Source organism: Rhinolophus sinicus, linkage group LG02 (assembly GCF_036562045.2).
Source record: "Rhinolophus sinicus isolate RSC01 linkage group LG02, ASM3656204v1, whole genome shotgun sequence".
NCBI classification, from domain to species: domain Eukaryota; kingdom Metazoa; phylum Chordata; class Mammalia; order Chiroptera; family Rhinolophidae; genus Rhinolophus; species Rhinolophus sinicus.
The window spans coordinates 130,189,503-130,210,266 of record NC_133752.1 but is presented as its reverse complement, the minus strand read 5'-3'; the positions used below and the strand labels follow the sequence as shown (position 1 = coordinate 130,210,266).

At 32.8% G+C, this 20,764-nt stretch overlaps 1 protein-coding gene and 1 non-coding gene across 14 annotated transcripts in view; both read right to left on the bottom strand.

Moving 5' to 3' along the window:
- Positions 1–20,764, bottom strand: part of OSBPL8 (oxysterol binding protein like 8) — a 153,013-nt gene that overhangs the window by 45,208 nt on the left and 87,041 nt on the right. For 12 of the 13 annotated variants that reach the window (XM_019755048.2, XM_019755050.2, XM_074325392.1 and 9 more), the window contains one exon: positions 4,009–4,079. In XM_019755048.2, coding sequence (XP_019610607.2) covers positions 4,009–4,079 — 71 coding nt within the window. Of the gene's footprint in view, positions 1–4,008; positions 4,080–10,460; positions 10,885–20,764 lie in introns of those variants that run through there. The other variant, XM_019755053.2, reaches the window with a different exon arrangement.
- Positions 19,437–19,510, bottom strand: TRNAT-GGU (transfer RNA threonine (anticodon GGU)). The gene has a single exon. It is a non-coding gene; the product is annotated as a tRNA-Thr (tRNA).

The window sequence follows — 20,764 nt, the reverse complement described above, 5'->3', positions numbered from 1 at the left end:
TATGGGTTATTACAGTGACGGTAATAAGTGGCTGAACTAGAAGGAAACTGCAAACTATGCTCCATGCAGAACGTGGGGATTAACCTAATTCAATTTTTGTTAAAGTTATTCCTTTAAGAAGCAGACTGGAAACATCACATTGCTTACTCCTATGACAAGGGTATAGATTGTGATACCCAAACAATTTCACAAAATTTCTCAGGCCAAAAAGGTCTCTCTTCTTCTTGCCCTGCAAACCTAAAGAGGGCACAACCACTGTCAGAAGAACATGACAGTTTCTAGTATTAGCTTAAAGGCTAATGAAAATTATTGTCTGTGTGCTCCTTACCAAGTGCTATGCTAAACACTATTGTATACCACTTCATTTAATCCTCAAAGCAACCGGATGAGACAGTAGTAGAACCCCACTTTTGCTAATGAGAAAAGGAAAACCAACTGATTAAATAACTTCCCGAAGTCTCCAAACTAGTAAGTAGACGAGATGATATTTGTACTCAGGTCTAACTAATTCCCAGTCTCATGTTCTTATTGATTTCTCACTATACTGATTTCTCACCTTTTAAAACTATTCCTATGTAGTAAGACTCAAATTTAAAACTTATCTTCATGAACAATAGAAAATCTGTTTCTCTGACATGACAAAATCTGGCTTGGTGATTCCTAAAAGATTCCAGTACGTAAGGGACCAGCAGGCCAGAAGGATGTCACATGAGCTTAATTAGAGCACACATACTTTAAGAAATCCCTGCCATATTGTGTAGCTAACTCTGAAAAAAATGATGATGCAGTGACCAAGTTCTACAGTCTTTTTTAATACATTACTCCCTAAGTTTTCTGAATCAACAGGTTACCTTTCAAATATCAAAAATCATAAACTAGTTTTGTTAGAAGTATTTTACTAAATTTTCTATTGTTTATAAGCTTACTGACTACTGTCTTAAGAATGGCCTTAGGGTTTGATGCATAGTACGTACTGCTTGTTTCTTCATTAAATGGCCTCAGGATGCTCTCAGCATGTTACATACTGTTTTCCCCTTGTGGGTTGTACAACTCTGGGAAGCTATTCAATCTCTTCCAGTCTTAGTCTCATTAAATAAGGAGACTCCTACTAACTGACAGGGTTGCTCTGGGGATTAAACAAGGTAGTGTGCGTGATGTGTTTAACATAGTATTGGTATATATATTGTGTTTCAGGTTTGGGATTATCCTCTAGATTGCAAGTGCTGTCAAAAATCTGACCTTTAGATAAACGGGAACATAAACATATGAGAATACTTCTGACTTGCTTTGAAAACTATGAAATACTGAAGATATAAGGAATAATAACAAGTTACTACGACTATAAGAATATTTTGATTTGGAAAGGTTTTTTAAATATCCAGGTAAATATATTTTTTACAGCAAGTGATAGATGACTTAGCAAACCTACAAGTAAGCAGACTGATGGCTGGAGAATCGCAATCAAGAGATCTGGGCTCACAACCCTTTAACCTTTTAATAGGACTCCTTTTAGCCCACCAGACACATTACTCATGCTAGCAATTCCTTTCGTTGAGATGGACAAATAAAAGTTTATTTAAAAATGCTATGAGGAAGATGGACTGATTTGATTAACTGATTTTTCCAATTCACATACGTATAGGATGTGTGAGAAACAGGAACTGCATTTATTTCTAAAAATGGAGGGGGCGGTAAGGAGGGTATATTCCATTGTGTTTACTGATCTCAATTATGTATTTTAAGAAGTAACACTTAACCCCAAATTCTATGACCAAAATGACAGTATTGATACTTTTTGCACCAAGTTCATAAAGGATAAGTTTAAAATTATTTGATGGTCTGTAATTATGCAGATTGATCCCAGAAGGAATAACAAAATTTTGTTTCCCAAGTTATTTAGGTCAGAATAAAATCTTCTGAATTCCATGAGAATGATATTTAATGATCAATGTATAAACTTTAGGACTGCTCTGAAAAACAACAAAGTGGGTTATTTGTTAAAATATTTAAGAATAAACTAGTGACTGCATCTCTTAAACTCACAGAATAAAACAAGATTAACTCTAAGATAGAATCAGTAAGTTTCAGTTCTTGGAAAATAATAGGATGAGTACAATTTTACGTATACCAAATAATTACCATGTTAAGAATCCCACTCTGCAATGATAACTGTAATGATTTATTCAAAGGAAGAAAATGAATTCTTATATACCTGTAATTAACCAGGTACTCTGTCAGGCACTTGTAGCATCATATTCTGGGAGGCAGATCTTAACGCCTTTGCATAGATAATAAAAAAACTGAAGCCACTTACCATTCTAGCTCTACCACTTTGACCTGTGGAGTTATTTAATTTCTCCAAGCTTCACTTTGTTTACTTATAAAATGGGGCCAGTGATACCTGTCTTCTAGTATTGTTTTGAGAGTTAAAATGACACATAGCAAGCTCTTAATACAAAGTAGCTATAAATACTGTAATTAGCTTCTAAGAAGTCACAGGTAATGTATGAGACTCAAGATTCAAACACACTTTTTTTACTCTAAAGCAGTGCTGTCCAGTAGAACTTTCTGAATGGCAGAAATGTTCTATGTCTGACTTGTCCAATATGGTAGCCCCCAAACACATGAGCACTTGAGTTGTGGATGGTGTAACTGAGGAACTGAATTTCTAATTCTATTTAATTATAATTAATTTAAACTTAGAGTCATGTACAACTAGGTGCTAATGTATTCAAAATACAGTTCTACAGCCTATACTTATTGTTTTCATTAAGGCACACTACTTCATTAAGGTATGTAAACTCTTTTTTCAGGCTCATGGTGGCCATCCTCCCAATTCAAAGACTACAATTGGGGAGGTGGCCGTGATATGTAGGAGTGCGGTTTAAGTGTTTAGACTTTTGAGTAGGGATACCATTAACCATACATCCACCAGTTCTGGTATTAACTGTTTCAAAATAAGTTTTTTAAATTCTATAAATTTCTTTGTATTTCTAGCACAGCAAACCCAAGCTAATAATTTCCTTTTTCATTTTCTTTAATTACATTATCTCATAAAATGATCAGGGCATTTATCATGTATATGTTATATACATACAAAATACTATTAAACTTCCATCCTAAGAACTTTTACACATATAAGGTGGACCTTTATATAATCAATACTTAAAAAGTTAAGTGGAAATAAATTTTTGTAAAATTAAACACTAAAGCATATCATGGAATCCTCTCAACCTGTCCCAAGAACAGGAACAAAAATGTAGTTTTAAATGCAAAACCCACTGCTGAAAATAGCAGAGAATTTACTAACTTAATAGGTTTTCTTACTTCAAGTCATTAAAGTTTAATTTCACAAACATAAAAGTTTCTCCTGCTATAGTACTAAGCCTGATCAGAAATAACAAAGTTAAATCCCTTCACAAATTATGGAAATCTAGTGAATTACAAACCCATAGGAAAACCAATGTATCACATAGTGTCCCTCAGTTTCTCAAATATGTACCCTAAAAGAAAAAATTCTCAAAATTATGTACAAGTATCCCAGTTTGAGAATCACTAAGGGAACTATATTTTATTCCAAGAAAATGTCTTTGAATTGTGGGCTATTGCTGTAAGAGGTCTTTGGCCTTTAACTGGTAAAATGTACATATTTTGGTTGTAATTCAAATAAACTGAAAACACTTAAAATTTTTTGTTTTCTAAAACCACAAACCGAGAATTTCTCTAAATGGAACTCTCAAACTTCAGTGTGAGAAGTGCTCTGTAGCAGCCATACCAGAAACAATGTAACTCTAGAGGACAGTGGTTACCAATAGGCTGTATTTCCAAGCAAACAACAGCACTAAATCAGCCCCAGTGGAACTTCCCTTTTTTCATACACACCACATGGTTTATGTACTAACATAAAAACATCTCATGAAAATCTGATTGGATTTTGGTGTTAGTTCCCTCATCTTCAATACTAGAAAAAGGTGATAATCATATATTTGGGGACAACAATATGCTTACCTTGCTCTTTGACATAGAAAGTGAAGATTCATCTTTATTTTGAGAAATATCTTCCTTTCCTCTTTCAAAACCTTTAAAAATATTGTATTATGTCAGTATTTCTACTTTTGAGCATATGTAGGCATTAAAAAGCAAAAGCATGTAAATCATTCAATTTCAAATACACATTATATCTGATGTACATCAGTACAAGAAGTCGAGACTGAACATACAGTTTTAAACTATTGTAAGGTTAAATCCTTCTAAGGGATCCTCTCTAGTACAGTAATTCTTTAGAATAAATTAAGGCTTTCAGAGGCAACAGTCTTTCCTTGAATCCATCAACGTCCAGTTAAATACCTCTTTACTGTGCTCCTAGAGCACTTTGCATGAATTCAGGCCTCATGGAGCTTTTATTCTAGTGAGCTGTTTTCTAACAAAGAATCTGAACTGATAGAACCAATACCTCTTGCAAAACTGTAAAACAATTGCAGAATTGGTGATAGGGGAAGATTAGGGAAATAAATCTAGATTGAGGGACTTAAAAAATAAATCTAATAATGTGCTTGCTTGCTTATCGTGAGCATTAAATGAAAATGCATAGAAAGCACTTAGCATAGTATTGTGTGCCATAGCATACATTCAATTAATGTTAACTCTTAATATAATCATTATCACTGACTACTGCTATGTAAATTCTAAAAGGATAAATCTACAATACAGGAGTGCACGAGGCCAAACATGCACACATCCCTGCAATTGGTAACATATTAATATACAATACATGAAAAGCAATGAACAAATTAATGTTATAAAGGGTATAATTAGAGAAATGTTAATACTGAGATTTATGTGGCAGACATAAAAGAAACAGTACTCATTTTAATGAAGTTCTTACTACTTTTGAGGGCAAGCATTATTAACTCATCCCTAAAATTATTTGTTCTGAGTCCAATAAAAGCCTACAATAAAAAAATACATACAATTATTCATAAAACATCACTTAAAAAATCATGACTAGCACCAGTGCCTGAAGCACTTAAAAATAATTTCTAGCACATCAATGATACCGTTTACTTTGTCTTGGTTTATATTAGCTAAAAACAAATTCATTCCATTTTCCTAATCCAGAGATTTTATTTTTTTTCTGTGATATAAAGACAGAATCTTTTTGCCCCCTCTCTGGAAAAAAAGAAACATCACTCAATACCAGTATTAGGGGAAAGAATTGTTGCATAAATTCAACATGGAATGAAATGAAAATGAAAACTTACCAGAACTTGAAACTTTAGTATAAAGCAAACCAAAGTTACATAACTCAGTTTAAAAATTCTAAAACATTTATTCAGAGTAATAAACATATTCTAATAAGTCATTCTCAATACTAATAAACTAATATAAATTACTTCAAAGATCTTCTAAATGTATGTACAAGAGAACAAAGATTTTCTAAAAGTATATATTATACATGAAAAAAAACACCCCACGATGTCTTTTATGCTCACAAAAACAGACCTCAGTTTCTCTAGTGAGTTTCAGCTGAATCTAGACCAATCAAACCATTTATTAGATTAAGAAAACCACCATTTCACTGTATCTACATTCATATATTATTTTAAAAACTGAACAGTAAATTAAAACAAAAGTAGAAGTTCTAAGTACGAATAGACTTTAACATGAAACTCTTGCCTTGGAGAAAGTTTCAAATGCTGTAAAATGACCCCCATAATCCTAGGTTGTATGTTACCTGTCAAACCCAGTACACGAATAGCATTATAAAAGATTCTCCATACTTTCAACCTGCAAATCAAATCATTATTTTAAAAGTTGGCCATGATGACAATCAAGTTACTTAAAATTATAGAGCGAAGAAGCAAAATGCTTTCTAAGTTTGGTCAAATATTTTGAGTTTCAACTAAAGGAAAATAAGTAGATTATAGCATAAACTATAAAGAACATATAAAAATGTTCAAAAGCCTTAAAAAGAAAATATTGCCATACTGTACACTAAGTTTTCAAAGGTAATTCCAAGGTAAGAAAAGCAAGAAATGTCATAATAGGGCCTCTCTTTAGATTGGATAAAGCTGGTTTCCTAAAAATGTGCAAAATAATCTTTATTTTAAAAAGTCAGTCACAAAAATATATTTATTAGAAGACAAAATGACTCCACCAAAATACTTCTTAGGCTTTTATTTATTTTCCACCATGTGTGGGAATTCAAAATTACTTTAAAATGACTCCTTTATTTAAAAAGTGGTATTTGTAGACATAATCCCGAATCCTACAACACATTATTGACATTATCAATAGTGCAGAATAGTTTCAGATCATGACTTTTCACCAAGTTTCCTTGTTAATGATTTTAGGTAGTCAATTATTTTCCTACTATCCTCCACATTGCCACAATGAGATGGAAACCGACATCTCCATCAAAATGGATAAATTAAAAGGGTTAACACCATCCTATTACAGGTGAGAATGTGGATTAACTGAAACTATTCACTACTGGTGGGAGTATAAAGGGCACAACCACTTTGTACAACTACAGAGGGTGCTAAAAACATGTATGCACATTTTAAGAAAGGAAAAAACTGTATTAAAATTATAATAATATATACCGATCACAGACGATGAATACAAGTCACGCTTGATGTCTGCAGTTACAAGAGGTGCTCAGAGTGGTTACCATCAGTGTCCAGACATTTCTGATTACGGCGAACTACTGCTTGAGCAACACTGAGCAAAGTATACACTTGTATATATTTTTTTGGCACCCTGGTATTTGATAGTATTTACTAAAGCTGAATGTGTGCATACTCTAACACTCAGCAATTCTGATTGTAGATATACCCAACAGAAATGAGTGTATATGTTCATCAAAAGACAGGTACAAAAATGTTCACAGCAGCTTTATTCATAATAGCCCAAATCTGGAGCCAATTTAAATGGTTATTAATGGTAGACTAAATTAATATATTGTAGCATATTTACACAATGGAATGTTACACAGAAATGGAACAGAACCAACTACTACACAAAAGACATAGCACTGAGTGAAAGAACCCACCTCTCTCCAACAAAAAAGGTACATACTGAATAATTCCATTCATATAAAATTCAGGAACTGGCAAACCTAATTTACGGTGTTAGAGGCTGCAGCAGTGGTTTACCTTTGTTGAAAGAGGAACTGACTGGGAGGGGCATGAGAGAATGTTCTGGGAATCTGGGAAGTAGTTACACATGTCTAAAAATTCGAACTAAAAATTCGAAAAATGGGGCACTTAACTATATGTAAGTTATGCCTCAATAAAAAAGAAATAAAAACTCAGATATCCTTCTCTATTCTTCCAGTTTAATAGACCTGTCCTGTTTTGACATTCTTCCTCACTTAGTCTATATCCCTTTAATCAATTCTGCACTCGGCTAATTCTGATTCATTCATGAACAATGATGATAATTAACATAACATTAATGAAAAGAACAATAAAGCAACCAACATCCATTTGTAGGAACACTTATGATTATAAGATACTATGGTATATACTTTTCTTATTTTCTAATTTTTAAAACAATGCCACAAAAAAACCCAAATATTAACTAAATTTTATATTATTGAAAAACCTCAGGCTCACAGAAATTAAATAACTTGACTAATGTCAATAAGTGACCATATCAGAGCTGATTCAAATAGGTCTAACTTTAAAATTCATGCTGTTTCTAGAATGCCAGGGAGCCTCTAAAAAACGAAAGGCCATATCTTCTGGGAGGTCTTGCTTTGTGTAGGCATAGTTAGCTGTCCTTTTCTCTGACACATGCAGCACTTCACATCTATTTGCACAACTGTAGTTATCACAATTACTTCAATTATTTGTTTTCACGTAAATGTTCCATACTTGACTTGTGAGTTCCTGAAAAGAGGGATCTAATCCTTATCCTCTCAAACACAAAAATTTAATAAATTGATCTAAAACTTAATAGAAATAAAAATGGACTCCACTTTTACTTGTAATGATTTTTTAAATGTGAAATATAGTATACCTTCAGAAAATGCATAATTATATATGTACAATTTAATGTATACAGTTAATATTTGCATAACCACCACTGAAATCAAGAAAGAGAGGACTGTCAGCATTCCATAAGATCCCCATCACAGATACAGGTAAGTAGATAAAAACTGAAAAAAAATATTTTTAAAATTGTACTATGGTGCCACTATGAGAACATGGGCAGGGGTACCATTTTCATATTATATAGTGTCTTATAAATAAAAAGGTCATACCAATATACTTAAGATAGAAGTGACAAAAAAAAAGATTTTCCTAAGGACAACAAATGGAAAAAGTTTTGTGCTCAAAGACAAAGTTATCTTTATATATCACTAATGTAGAGCCTCTCCTTTCTTAATGTGAGATAAAAACAAATGCATGTAAAATTTTTTTTCAGTACAATGAAATGACCAAGAAGAAATTTATTTTTTTACTTTTAACTTAAAAAAACAACAACAACAAAAAAAACTACAAAAAGCCACTTCTTTGAAGTACCTAATTCCATTCTATTTCTTATCTGATAAAATAAAACATATTTTAAAGACCTTTTTATCATGGCTGGTTGTAATACAACTGCTGGCTGTATTAAGTGGAATATGGAAGCATCCCTATGAATATGATTTTCTCTACTTCAAGAGTTAGAAAACAAAGCCAACCATTTACTTTTCCATTCAGATACATTGACCCAGGATTATCTTCAATATATTCTTTGGTAGGATAAATGGACAATTCTGCCTTCAATAACCTAATTCAGTAAATACCAAACTTTTGAAAAGAGAAGTTTCCTATTTTTTATTAGGGTCACATGATTATTCTTTTTGTTCAGTAGATTCAAGGCATGAAGGTCAGCAAGCACGTGCTACCGAGCTTGCTGGCTTAAAAAAAGAACAAGGAGACAAGAGACAAATACAGAAATGCAAGTCACACTGTAAAAGCAAATGGAGTATTTAACAATATTAAAAATCATTTTCAGGATATTGTCTTTTTCAAAGCCACTTCTGAAAAGAGACAAATACTAAAATTTATACCATTTTGAGAACATAAGAAGAAGCATAACAGTACCCATGCTACACCAAGACGATTAAATATGGATTACGAATGCTGTTTGAAGCTTACACTACTTAGGCAACAGTTCAGGACTATGGTTTCCAACTCTTTTCAGAAACACTGTTAGAAAAGAAAATGAAGTCAATGAATTTAAAATAATTTATTTAATTGCCCAGGTAACTCCTTCTCTTTTTAAAACTATTTTACTAAATTTACTGGGGTGACAATGGTTAGCAAAATTACATAGGTTTCAAGTGCACATTTCTATAATACATTATCTATATATCACATTGTGTATTTACCACTCAGAGTCAGTTCTACTTCCATCACCTTATATTTGATCCCTTTTACCCTCATCTACCACCCGCCTCCACCTTCTGTAAGGTATTTCTCTGTCACAAAAGAATGCATATACCACCTATCAGTATAAATATTCACAAAAAGCCAAGAATAAAGGTCAGTGTGAAAATAGAAAATATAATTCAAATTTAACAAAATATAAGTGTTAGAGAAATATATAAATGGTTAAAGCACCCACCAGTTTCAGGCAATATTTCTTTGTCATGAGTATTAAAAGATTATTTTTATTATAAAAGAAAAATATAACCTAGAGTAGATATAATTGTGTAGCAGTTTAAAATTTTGAAAAGAATACAAAAAAGATTCTTTATATTTTAAAATATATATCCATATATTTGCTACAAATCTTTTTTCAAACAACAAAAGATCAATTTATATCTATCTCTCATTGACCAATTATTTAATATCTAAATTACAATTGTCAAACACCTAATTTTATTTAATATTACCCTAAAAGTAACATTTTTAAGCAAAAAATTATCATACATAAATATCTAAGAACAAGGAGTAAGGCATTTCAAAAATTATACTTAGGCAGAAAACTTCACTTTAGTCAGGACCTGAGTTATTAAAGAAACTAAACATCAATTTTAATATAGTTACTATTCTATAGAAAATAGTCAAACAGATATCAATATTAAATATCTGGGTTTCATTTGCAAAAACCTCAGAGTAATTTTCTTATTTATAGAATTTCACATTTATCTCCAGTGCAGAAAAGGCTTTAATTTTATCAATGGGTCACACTATTTATATAGTTAAAACAAAAATTCATGCTATAAGCACTGAAGATCCATACTTTACTGAATTGTTAGTTCTCAAGTTTGAGCTTAAGAGAGAGACCCTAAGAGAAAATATGGAAAAGCCAAGCCACATAGCAGCAGTTACTAAAACCTAACCTTCCATATAGAATTATTTTGTTTAAACCAAAGCAGTTTTAAGATGTTAAAACGTCTACTTTATTATACTGAAAACCGCAAGAAATTAAGAAAAGAATGTGAGACTGAACAGACAAACCTGGCAACGGAGAAAGTTCATTGTATCCTCCAAATGAAGCATTCCGGACAAGCTTTCGGCCATCAATTCGTGGAGGAAATAAAACAGGCGAAACCACAGTACAGGAAGAAAATCTACGTTGTTGTGAGTTCTCTTCTTTCATGGCTTAGAAGGTCTATTTAATGTATATGCTCACCCAGAAGCTAATTAAGCCAGTACGGCAATGACAGGCTTTTCTCTCACATCCAAATGTAGCAAAACCCACCAGCACAAACAAAGGACACACACATTTAACAGCAAAGGAGAAGGACCAGAGACTGTCAAATCAGCAATAAACAGATAGAGAGAGAGACTGACAGAAAAGGCATTAAGCCATGCTGCTGACTTCTTTTAAATGAACTGATAAACAAGAAAGGCTATTCTACTAATGTTTTACTTTCCAATAATGCCCTGCACTGAATTGCTGCTTCAGGAAAACAAAGCAAGATCAATAGTCAGGATGAAGTAATAAAATCAGTTTCTCTTCTTTACTCACAAATGCAACCCTTCTCTCATATCCATTATGTTTTTGTAGTATCCGCCCCACTACCCACCTCTTCCAATTCTTTCCTTTCCAGTTTTCGCTTACTTCAAAAATGGATATAAACATAACACTGTTTATCTTTCCTGAAGCCTCTAGATTTATATCTAACCCACTGCTTGCCTCAGCCATGATTAAAATTCATAAGGAAAGATACTCTTTCAAGTACAATTTTAATGGATTCCAACAGCTAAAGCAGAAAGCAAACATTTAAGTTTTACCTCTAGCAAGGATATGTGAGTCATTAATACAAGGTTAATTCAAACCAATCAACAGAGAAGATAAAAAAGACACCGTAATAAGGCTGTATGCTCCAATACACATTCCCTTAAAACCGATACGAGCTGCTACCGTTCTTCATTACACTAAAATTTTCAAAATATATAATCTACCAATGAGTATTTTGCATTTAAAACTCCTATTTTAAAAAATGCACTTTTATCATCACAGTAACAAATGGAAGTCTCCTTCTTTACTAGATTGAAACTAGGTGACTGGTGTAAATCCCACATTATTTAAATCTAACAAGAAAGTACTTATAGGCAAAATGATAACTACGTCATCTCTTTATACGTAATTTTAAAATTCCAAAAAAATATTTCTAGGTTATCTAAAACTTTTTTTTACCTTATGCCACTTTAATTGAAGTGAAAAAAGCTCTAGTCAATTATTTTCTTTTCATATTCTAGATTGATTTTTGCCATCACAGTTCTTGCTTTCAACCTGGAAGTACATCCATTTAGCTGGACAACAACTAATTCAGTTACAACTGACTTAGTGGTTCATTTTCATAGGTACCTTACTACAAGATCTCAGTTTCCTGTCTCATTGTGCATACACTTCAAGGCTGGTTCTCCACTCATATAAATAAGCATTACATATAGTCTAAGGCTTTCTTTTTACTAGACAGGACACTTAAAAATAAACAAACTCTATTTCCTATAAAGAACATTCTTTCTTGGGCAAGGGCATTTCAAAATCAATTAGTGATAAAAATAAGTTTATGGTTGATACCCACAGCCACAACAGGTTTTTTTTTTTTTTTTGCTTATCTCCATGTCATGAAATATAAATTAGCATTAATTATAGATAACAGAGAAATAATTATAATTAATTCATGCAATGGTGTTTGCCTCTTAAGGCATAAAAGACACAATACCACAAAAGGCATAATAGTACAATGGTTAAGCAGGATTTGAAACTCAAACTGCCTGGGTTCAAATCCTACTTCTAGCCTAGCTGGATGCATTTGAACAATTAACTTAATTTCTCTGGGTCTGGGTTTCCTCCTGTATAAAATGCTAATAATATTACCTCTATTATAGGGTTATTATAAGGATCAAATTGGATAATAAGTAATATCTAGAAAGGTTCAGGTTAATATAGCAGAATGAAGACAATGACCTACTGTGTTCCCTCCTAAAACTTGACTAAAATTACAAAAAGGGGTGTTTTTTAAAAAAAATCATAAACAAGTATGGGTATGTATTCCACAAGTATGTGTCCAGGGGAGGTTACATCAACAACATAAATTTGACACTGGAAAGCATGAGATAAACAAATAGTCACTGGCTTGCAGATCCAAATAAGTCAAATCACAAACCAGCAGTGGTAAATATTGAGAACCAACCCTATTTATTCCAAACAATAATTTTGCATATAATTCACAGTACCAAGTTCTTCTAGATCAGGAATCAGATAAGTTACTGATATCAACAATAATAGTGGAATCAGGACAAAAATATTAATATAAGTAATGTCTTCAAAATTAGAAGTAAAATGACTTCCAATTTAGGATTCAATACCCAACCAAACTATCAATTATATATTAATGTAAAACAAAGATATTTTTAGACATGCAGGATCTCAAAAATTTACTTGCCATGCACATTTTTAAAGAATTTGCTAGAGTAGCCCTTCTCACCTGTGTGGTTCTACAATGGAATTAGGCCTAATGAACTAAAACATCCACTCTTCAAAATGAATTAACTTTTTCTCCCATGCATCCATAATGGCGCTAACCATGTACCATATCCTTTGGAGAATGGAGAAAATATTCACTTAAATTATTTTCTATAGGCTTTACTTCCTGGGAGCCAACAGACCCCAGTTGAGAAAGGCTGTACTAGAATATATACTCTATCAAAAAGTGATGGCAAATTAAGAATGCTTGGGATATTGGAAACTGGGCACTCAATACAAAACAGCTGTCATCACCAAACAGTCCCCTACTCCTGTACCATCTCTTTTTAACCCAAGGACATATTGTTTGGGTGAGCTCTGCCCAAATTCTTTTCTGACCTTGGCTTGTCTTGACTGTTTCTTCTCTTCCTCCCATGCCCTGATGTTTGGATGAGCTGAGAATACTTCTAATACATTGAAGTGTTCACTATTTCTCTCTTTCTCTTTTTAAAAAGACTATTTTTAAGAGCAGTTTTAGGTTCATAGCAAAAGGGAGAGGAAGGTACAAAGAATTTCCATATGACCCCTGCCTCCATACATGTATGCCTCCCCCATTATCAATTTCCCTCACCAGAGTGATACATTTGTTACAACTCATGAACCTACAACGACATATCATAATCACCCAAAATCCATAGCTAACCTTAGGGTTCACTTTTAGCATTGTACAGTCTATGGGTTTAGACAAATGTATAATGACACGTATCCATCATTACAGTATCATACAGAGTATTTTCACTGTCCTAAAAATCTGTGTTCCACCTATTCTTTCCTCCCTTCCTTCTAACTCCTGGAAACCGCTGATTTTTTTACTGTCTCCATAGTTTTGCCTCTACCATAATGGCCATGTAGGTGGAATCATACAATATGAAGCTTTTCTTAGGTTGGCTTCCTTCACTTATTAATATGCATTTAAGGTTCCTCTGTGACTTTTCATGGCTTGATGTCTCAATTCTTTTTAGCCCTGAATAACATTCCATTGTCTGGATGTACCACAGTTTATTTACCCATTCAAATACTGAAGGACATCCTGGCTGCTTCTAAGTTTTAGCAAAGACAAAATACTATACACATCCTCGTGCAGGTTTTCGTGTAGATATAAGTTGTCAACTCCTTTGGGTAAATATCAAGGAGTGTGACTGCGGGATCGTATGATAAGAATACTGGGTACTTTTGTAAGAAACCACCAAACTGTCTTCCAAAGTGGCTGAACCATTGTGCACTCCCATCAGCAATGAATGAGAGTTCCTGCTGCTCCACAGTGATGAGGTCAGAGTTCTGGATTTTGGCCATTCTAATATAACAGGTATGTAGTAGTACATTACGTCATTGTTGCGTTATCTGCATTTCTTTTCACCTGCTTATTTGCCACCCAAATCTCTTCCTTAGAACTCTATCTTTCCTACCTCATCTGAATGGTGGTGAAATAAATATGGTACTCATATTTACACAAACTTCACAAAGCTTCCATTAACATTCTTTATATGAAAGATTTAAAAATTCTTGGTAAACTCAAAATACTTGATGAAAATACCTGGCAAACTAAAAAAAGCATTACTTCAATTAGAACCATTGGAACCAACACTAGGAGCTAATATTTCTGGGGCCTAGATCTGGTTGAATTGTTATCTATGACCTGCCTTGTGTCCACATCATATAATTACAAGGATAAAATCTGTGTTCCACCTATTCTTTCCTCCCTTCCTTCTAACTCCTGGAAACCGCTGATTTTTTACTATCTCCATAGTTTTGCCTCTACCATAATGGTAGATATATATACATGTGTATATATAATGTTTTGATCAATATAAAGTGTTTTGTAAATGTGAAATAGTAATAATAACTTATACTTTTCAAATTCAAAGAAAACCAACATATTACAATGATCTTAGGAAAAGATATAACAAACTGATAGGCATTAACTGCACAAAGGAAACACAAATATTCTTCTTCAATAACGGGGAAAAAAAACACTTTTACAAAACAAGTTTTTAAAGGCAGCTACTAATTTAACACCAAAATCTAGGTTTATTAATCTAAGAACTAAAGATCTATTTTTAAAACATTTTATGTATCTCTTATAATTTCAAATTAATTTCAGAATTTCTTATAGTCACAAGAGATTTCATATCAATTATATGTCAGACTAAGGGTCAAACTATATTCAAAGCCTGATTTACCTCTCTTAAAGACCTATGGTGTAATCACATTTACTGTGTTATGCTGGCTACATTCAACTACTGTAAAGTTTACGCAAGGCTGAACACTCTTAAAACATATCTGGGTTAACATCTGAATCTACCATTTCTTCCATTTTATATTCCATTATCTATATATGAATACTAGTAAAAATTACAGAGAAAGAATGTTCCCTGATCATTAAAATAGTTTTGAAAGTCATATGAGACATTTATATTAGAAACAGATTTTGATCTATGAATAAGCTTACTTATTTAAAAACACTTTTGAAAATTCAAATCATCACTTACTGGTAAATTGAAAAATAAATTTAGTAGGTCACAAATAGCATTTCTAAAAATAAAACAGACTAGGCCAGGATAGGAAATATTAGAGTGCATCATACTCTGGTATTAAAAGGCAAGTTCTTTCAAGTCATTTATTTTAGGCTTTATATAAACATATGGATCATGGTCAAAATTGGAAAATATGATGTAAACAATAGTATTTCTTTTGAAATTCCCTAATATTAAAAATAACTAATTATAAAATTTTATTACCATCTTGCCACTGAAGAGACCAACTAAATATATTATCTCTGGTCTAGTGGCTCTTTCCATATTAAAGTGGCAGACATTTGAACAGAGGCAAAAAGCACAAAAGACCATAATAAAAAGATTCTCTATGTTCCTGCTATATGTCCAAAGAAAATGCCCAGCCTTAATTTCTCTTTCTATAGAGCTAAAAAATTGAGACTGAAGGAGGCATCTCACTGTAATATTTCAAACTCTAATGAGTTCTCTGGACAAATTCCAGACCATCTCTATTTTAAAAACAGATGAATGGCAAACATAGCTAATATTTTGAAATAATCTAATTTGGCAGCCGGAAAATCCACTTAAATTCTATAAAGTTCCATATGCACACTAATAATTGGTTTAAATTGGGATGAAAGTATTATAAGACCTACATACTTTGTCTCCAATCCCAAGATAATAAAATTAGGCTTTAGGAGATTTTAAAATCCTTAAAGCAGCAAAAAGAGTTGGAAAAAGAGCAAAATACTGAGAACAAAATCAACCAGCAAGAATTTTAAAAAGTACATTGAAACATGAAGAGAACAACTATCCTATAAAATGAACTTAAATATCTGAAGATGGTACTATACAAATTCAACAGTAAATTGCTTTATAGAGCACGCAATTCAAATAAGAATATAGTTCACACATTGGAGCAGCTCAGGCTTAGCAAACAAATCTATTAACCTTTCAAAGGATATATAAATTGAGATAGGCAGTAATAACCTTTGCTTTAAAATAGAAAACACAACAATAAAGCTCTATGTCAATGTCCATCCTCCAATGTGGCAAAGTAGTTTCTTAGATGTAATTAGTAAAATCTTGTTGATGATTATATGGCTTGAAAATTATCCAAAGAAATCTTATTATCCTGCATTTCCTCATAAAATAACTGTAGATTCTCAACACCAAATGTGTTCTCAATATAAAAGCACATGCAAATAAATGCACATATAAAATTTAAAGGATGACTCAAGATAATTTTAGACTGAATAGCACTTGTCTATATATTCATATTAATGGCAATCAGTATAAGATAGTACTTTTCTTTGGATGACAAGTTCTTCATATATGTATATTATATAATCATTCATTCAATAAAAATTTAGCGAGCACCTACTGTGTGTTCAGAATTATGTTAAGTACAAGATAGCTATGAACATAATAGTCCCTAGTTTTTGCTCTTATTATGTTCAGTATGTGTGTGAATACATGTTCATAAAAAGTTAATTAAAACGCAGAGAGAGAGTCTAACCCCACAAAGTAAATGTTAAATGAAGTGCTTAGGTTTATAAGACTTTTCATAAAAATCTATTTAACTGAAAATGTACTAAACTAATAATACCTATGAATGTAACCACCATAATACTACTACCTCATAATTACACAGTAATTACTATCTTTTCAAAAGTGTTTTCATATATGTTCTTTACAGACTCAAATAACAACAATATGACATATAAAAGGAGTATCCTGGTTTTATGGGTAAGATAATTAGGCTCTGAGAGACATATACCTCAAGTCACATAGTAAATGAGAATAGAGCCAAGATCCGAATCCAGCCACAGGAGCGTTTACTTTCCCTGCTCTTCCTTCCCTAAGCCTGTCAACACAGATGCCAGCATCAAGCAGTTCTGTGTCAGGTAAGACTCCAAGACCAGGGATAAAAAGAGATGGTCGCAGGCAACAGTAGAGTCTGTGGTAGGAAGGGAGAATATGAGGGACATCCTGAGGTAAAGGAGAAAGAAGAGACCATAGGACATAGGCCACTCAACTAAATCATCCTTTACACAGAAGAACATCCTTTACAAAGAAGGACTCAACTCAAAACTTACAACAAAAAAAATCTGTTTCAATGATTCTTCCATTAGAAATCTGTGCAAATACCATGTTAGGAAAAAAGCTATTACTCTTTCCTTCTATATAACTAAGTGCTGAAAACATAACAGATAAAGGAAATCCCATTCCCCACCTTACCCATATGAATCTCTTAGTGTTCCAAAAGTAAGTCGCTTTCCAGCCGTTCTCCACAAGCATGGGAGCCAAGTTATAAGACAATATTGCTTGTTCCAGGATGAAGAAGCATGGATACTGATCTCCCCACTCCCTCTCCTAGCTGATATCCAAATATTGGTGTCAATGCTCCCATATTTTCACTTATCCACCAGAGACTTTATCCGACATAAGGAGCTTTGGAGTTGGACATAAATTAAATTACAGGCTGCCACACTCCAAAAACTTTCTAATGATGAGCCTAACAAGGTCCTGAAGAAGGTATTTTGGTTCCACAGGTGTAACCACATATCTAACTTCATGTCCCATCACTTCACATCCAACACACAAAAATTTCCATCTTTATCCTATATCCACAATCTTATCACATAGGTAAGTGACATAAACCTATGGTTCCTAGATTTGACTTCCGTGGACCAGTAAAATATCCTCCCCAAATTGTGACACTGCTATTATGGTTTTCATCTTATAGAGACATTTTTAAGAAACCTATAATGCACAACCTCCATCAATTCACAACGGAACACTAAATATCATATAGCAGGAAGACTATAATCTCATAATAAAAAAGTCAGTCCTTTACATTGAAGGAATTTCACCTAATGACAAACTCATAATAGTGTACTTGTTTTTATTTAATTACAGAACTAAGAAAGAACCACAGGTACCAGCATCAGTCCACAGACTATACTTTTTAAAAAATGATACATTTATTCTATATATCTATACACAAGGGTATATACTCATATAACATGTATATTATTGCTAAAAATGAAAATCTAGCTAATGACCACCACCTTAAAAAAACCCAAAAGATTGCAAGTACTTTTGAAGGCTCCCATAGGTGCCTGATGGCACCTCCTTTCTAACCAGAGTTAATCATTATCCCAAATTCTGTTTTACTCATTCCATTGTTTTATCATGTATATGTCCCTACACAATGCATTCACTCATTTTACTTGTTTTTAAACTTTATATAAATGTCATCATACTGAGCAGATTTTAATTTGTTTTGCATATTCTTCCATATTGATGTCTGTAGCTTTAAGTCAATCACTTCATTGTATGCTATTCTGCTTACTGTATGCATATATTTTAATATTCATTCCACCGATGATGGACATTTGGGTTTTCCGAGATTTTTTCCTGGAAAAAGTTCTGCTGGTACACATCCTGTGAGAGTTTCACTAAGTCTAGGACATACTAAGGAGTATAAAAGCTAAGGATTAGGGTGTGCTCATCTTCAGCTTTACTATGCTATGCCAAACTGTTTTCCAAAATGGTTCTACCGACGTAAGCTTCCACCCGCAGCATACAAGAGCTTCTGTTGTTTCACTTCCTCACTGACACCTGTAATGCTCAGTCTCTAAAATTATTTCAATCTGGTGGATGTGAAATGGCAATTCATTATAGTATTAATTTACCTTGGTCAGTTTCCTAATGATGTTAAACATCTTTTCACACTTACTGGCCATATGTGTTACTTCTTTTGTAAACAGCTATTCATGATTTTTGGACAGCTTTCTAGGGGGTTTTGGTCTTTTTGGTTGATTCATAGGAGTACTTCACTTTTCCTGGATATTAATTCTTTGTCAGTTATATGCACTACAATCTGTTTCTTCACTATTTTTATGGTGTCTTTTTTTTTCTTCTTTTTTTTTATTTTAAGAAGGGCACAGCTTACAGTGGCCCATGCGGGGATTGAACCGGCAACCTTGGTGCTACCAGCACCACGCTCTAACCAACTGAGCTAACCGGCCACCCAATATGGTATCTTTGATGAACAGATGTTCTTAATTCAACAAGGCAGAATGTAAGTCTTTTCAGTTTGTGTTTGTGTGTGTGTGTGTGTGTGTGTGTGTGTGTGTGTGTTTCTTGTTCAACCCTTTCCTACCCCAAGGATATAAAAATATTTTTCTATATTTTGTAAAGTTTAAAAGCTTTATCTTTCACATTTAATCTGGAATTGATTTTGTAAATAGTGAGAGGGATCTATTTTCATTTTTTTCTCATATAGTTTAACTAATTTTCCCCAAACCATTTATTGAGTAATATGTCATAAATTGGATTTCCACTTATGCTTGGGTCTGTTTCTAAGTCTCTGTTGGGTTTCATTCATCTCTTTGTCTATTTCAGCACCAATACCTCCCATCTTATGTACTAGAGCATTATAGTAAAGCTAGGTAATCCCTGACCTTGCTTGGGTCTGCTCCTTCAGGAGTGTCTTGACTCTTTTTTTTTGCCCTCTGCTCTCCCTAGAGAGTTAAGGATGACCCTATCGGGTACCATGAAAAAGTCCTGTTAAGCTATGGATTCAAAACACATTGAACAGATAAATTAATTTGAGAAATGACACGCTAATAATATTGAATTTCCCAATCAGAAACATGGTATGTCTCTCCATTTATTGAGAATACATAATGTTATATTTTTCTATGTAAAGAGATTTCACATCTCGTTAGATTTATTGCTATTTATTTCCTGTCATTCGAAGTGGTATTTTTTGAATTGCATTATTCTAACCATTTGTTTCTGGTACATAGAACTGCAGCTAACATATATCCAGTAACTTCTTAATAATTTAAATAATTTATCTGTGAATCTGTATAAACAATTATACTAGCAGCAAGTAAAGAAAATTTTTCTTCCTTTACTTTCATTTCTTTTTGCCTTATTCACTAGCTAAATTTCAAGTGCAATGCTGAAATGAAATGTAGATGGTACACACCTTTTTATTATTCTTAGTTCTACCTTTGCAATGTTAAGAAACTTCCCTTCTATTCTTATATTGCTAAGAGGTTTTTGTTGTTGTTTTGTTTTGTTTTTTAAATCATGAATGGACGTTAAAAATTTCATATAGGTTTTCTTTATTAGTAGGATGACAACATAGTTTTTCTTCTTTAATCTGTTAAAGTGTTAAATGACAATCATAGCTTTTCCAATATCAAACCCATCCTGGAACAACCCCGATGTGGTTATAATGTATTATTTTTTTATATTTTGCTTGATTCAGT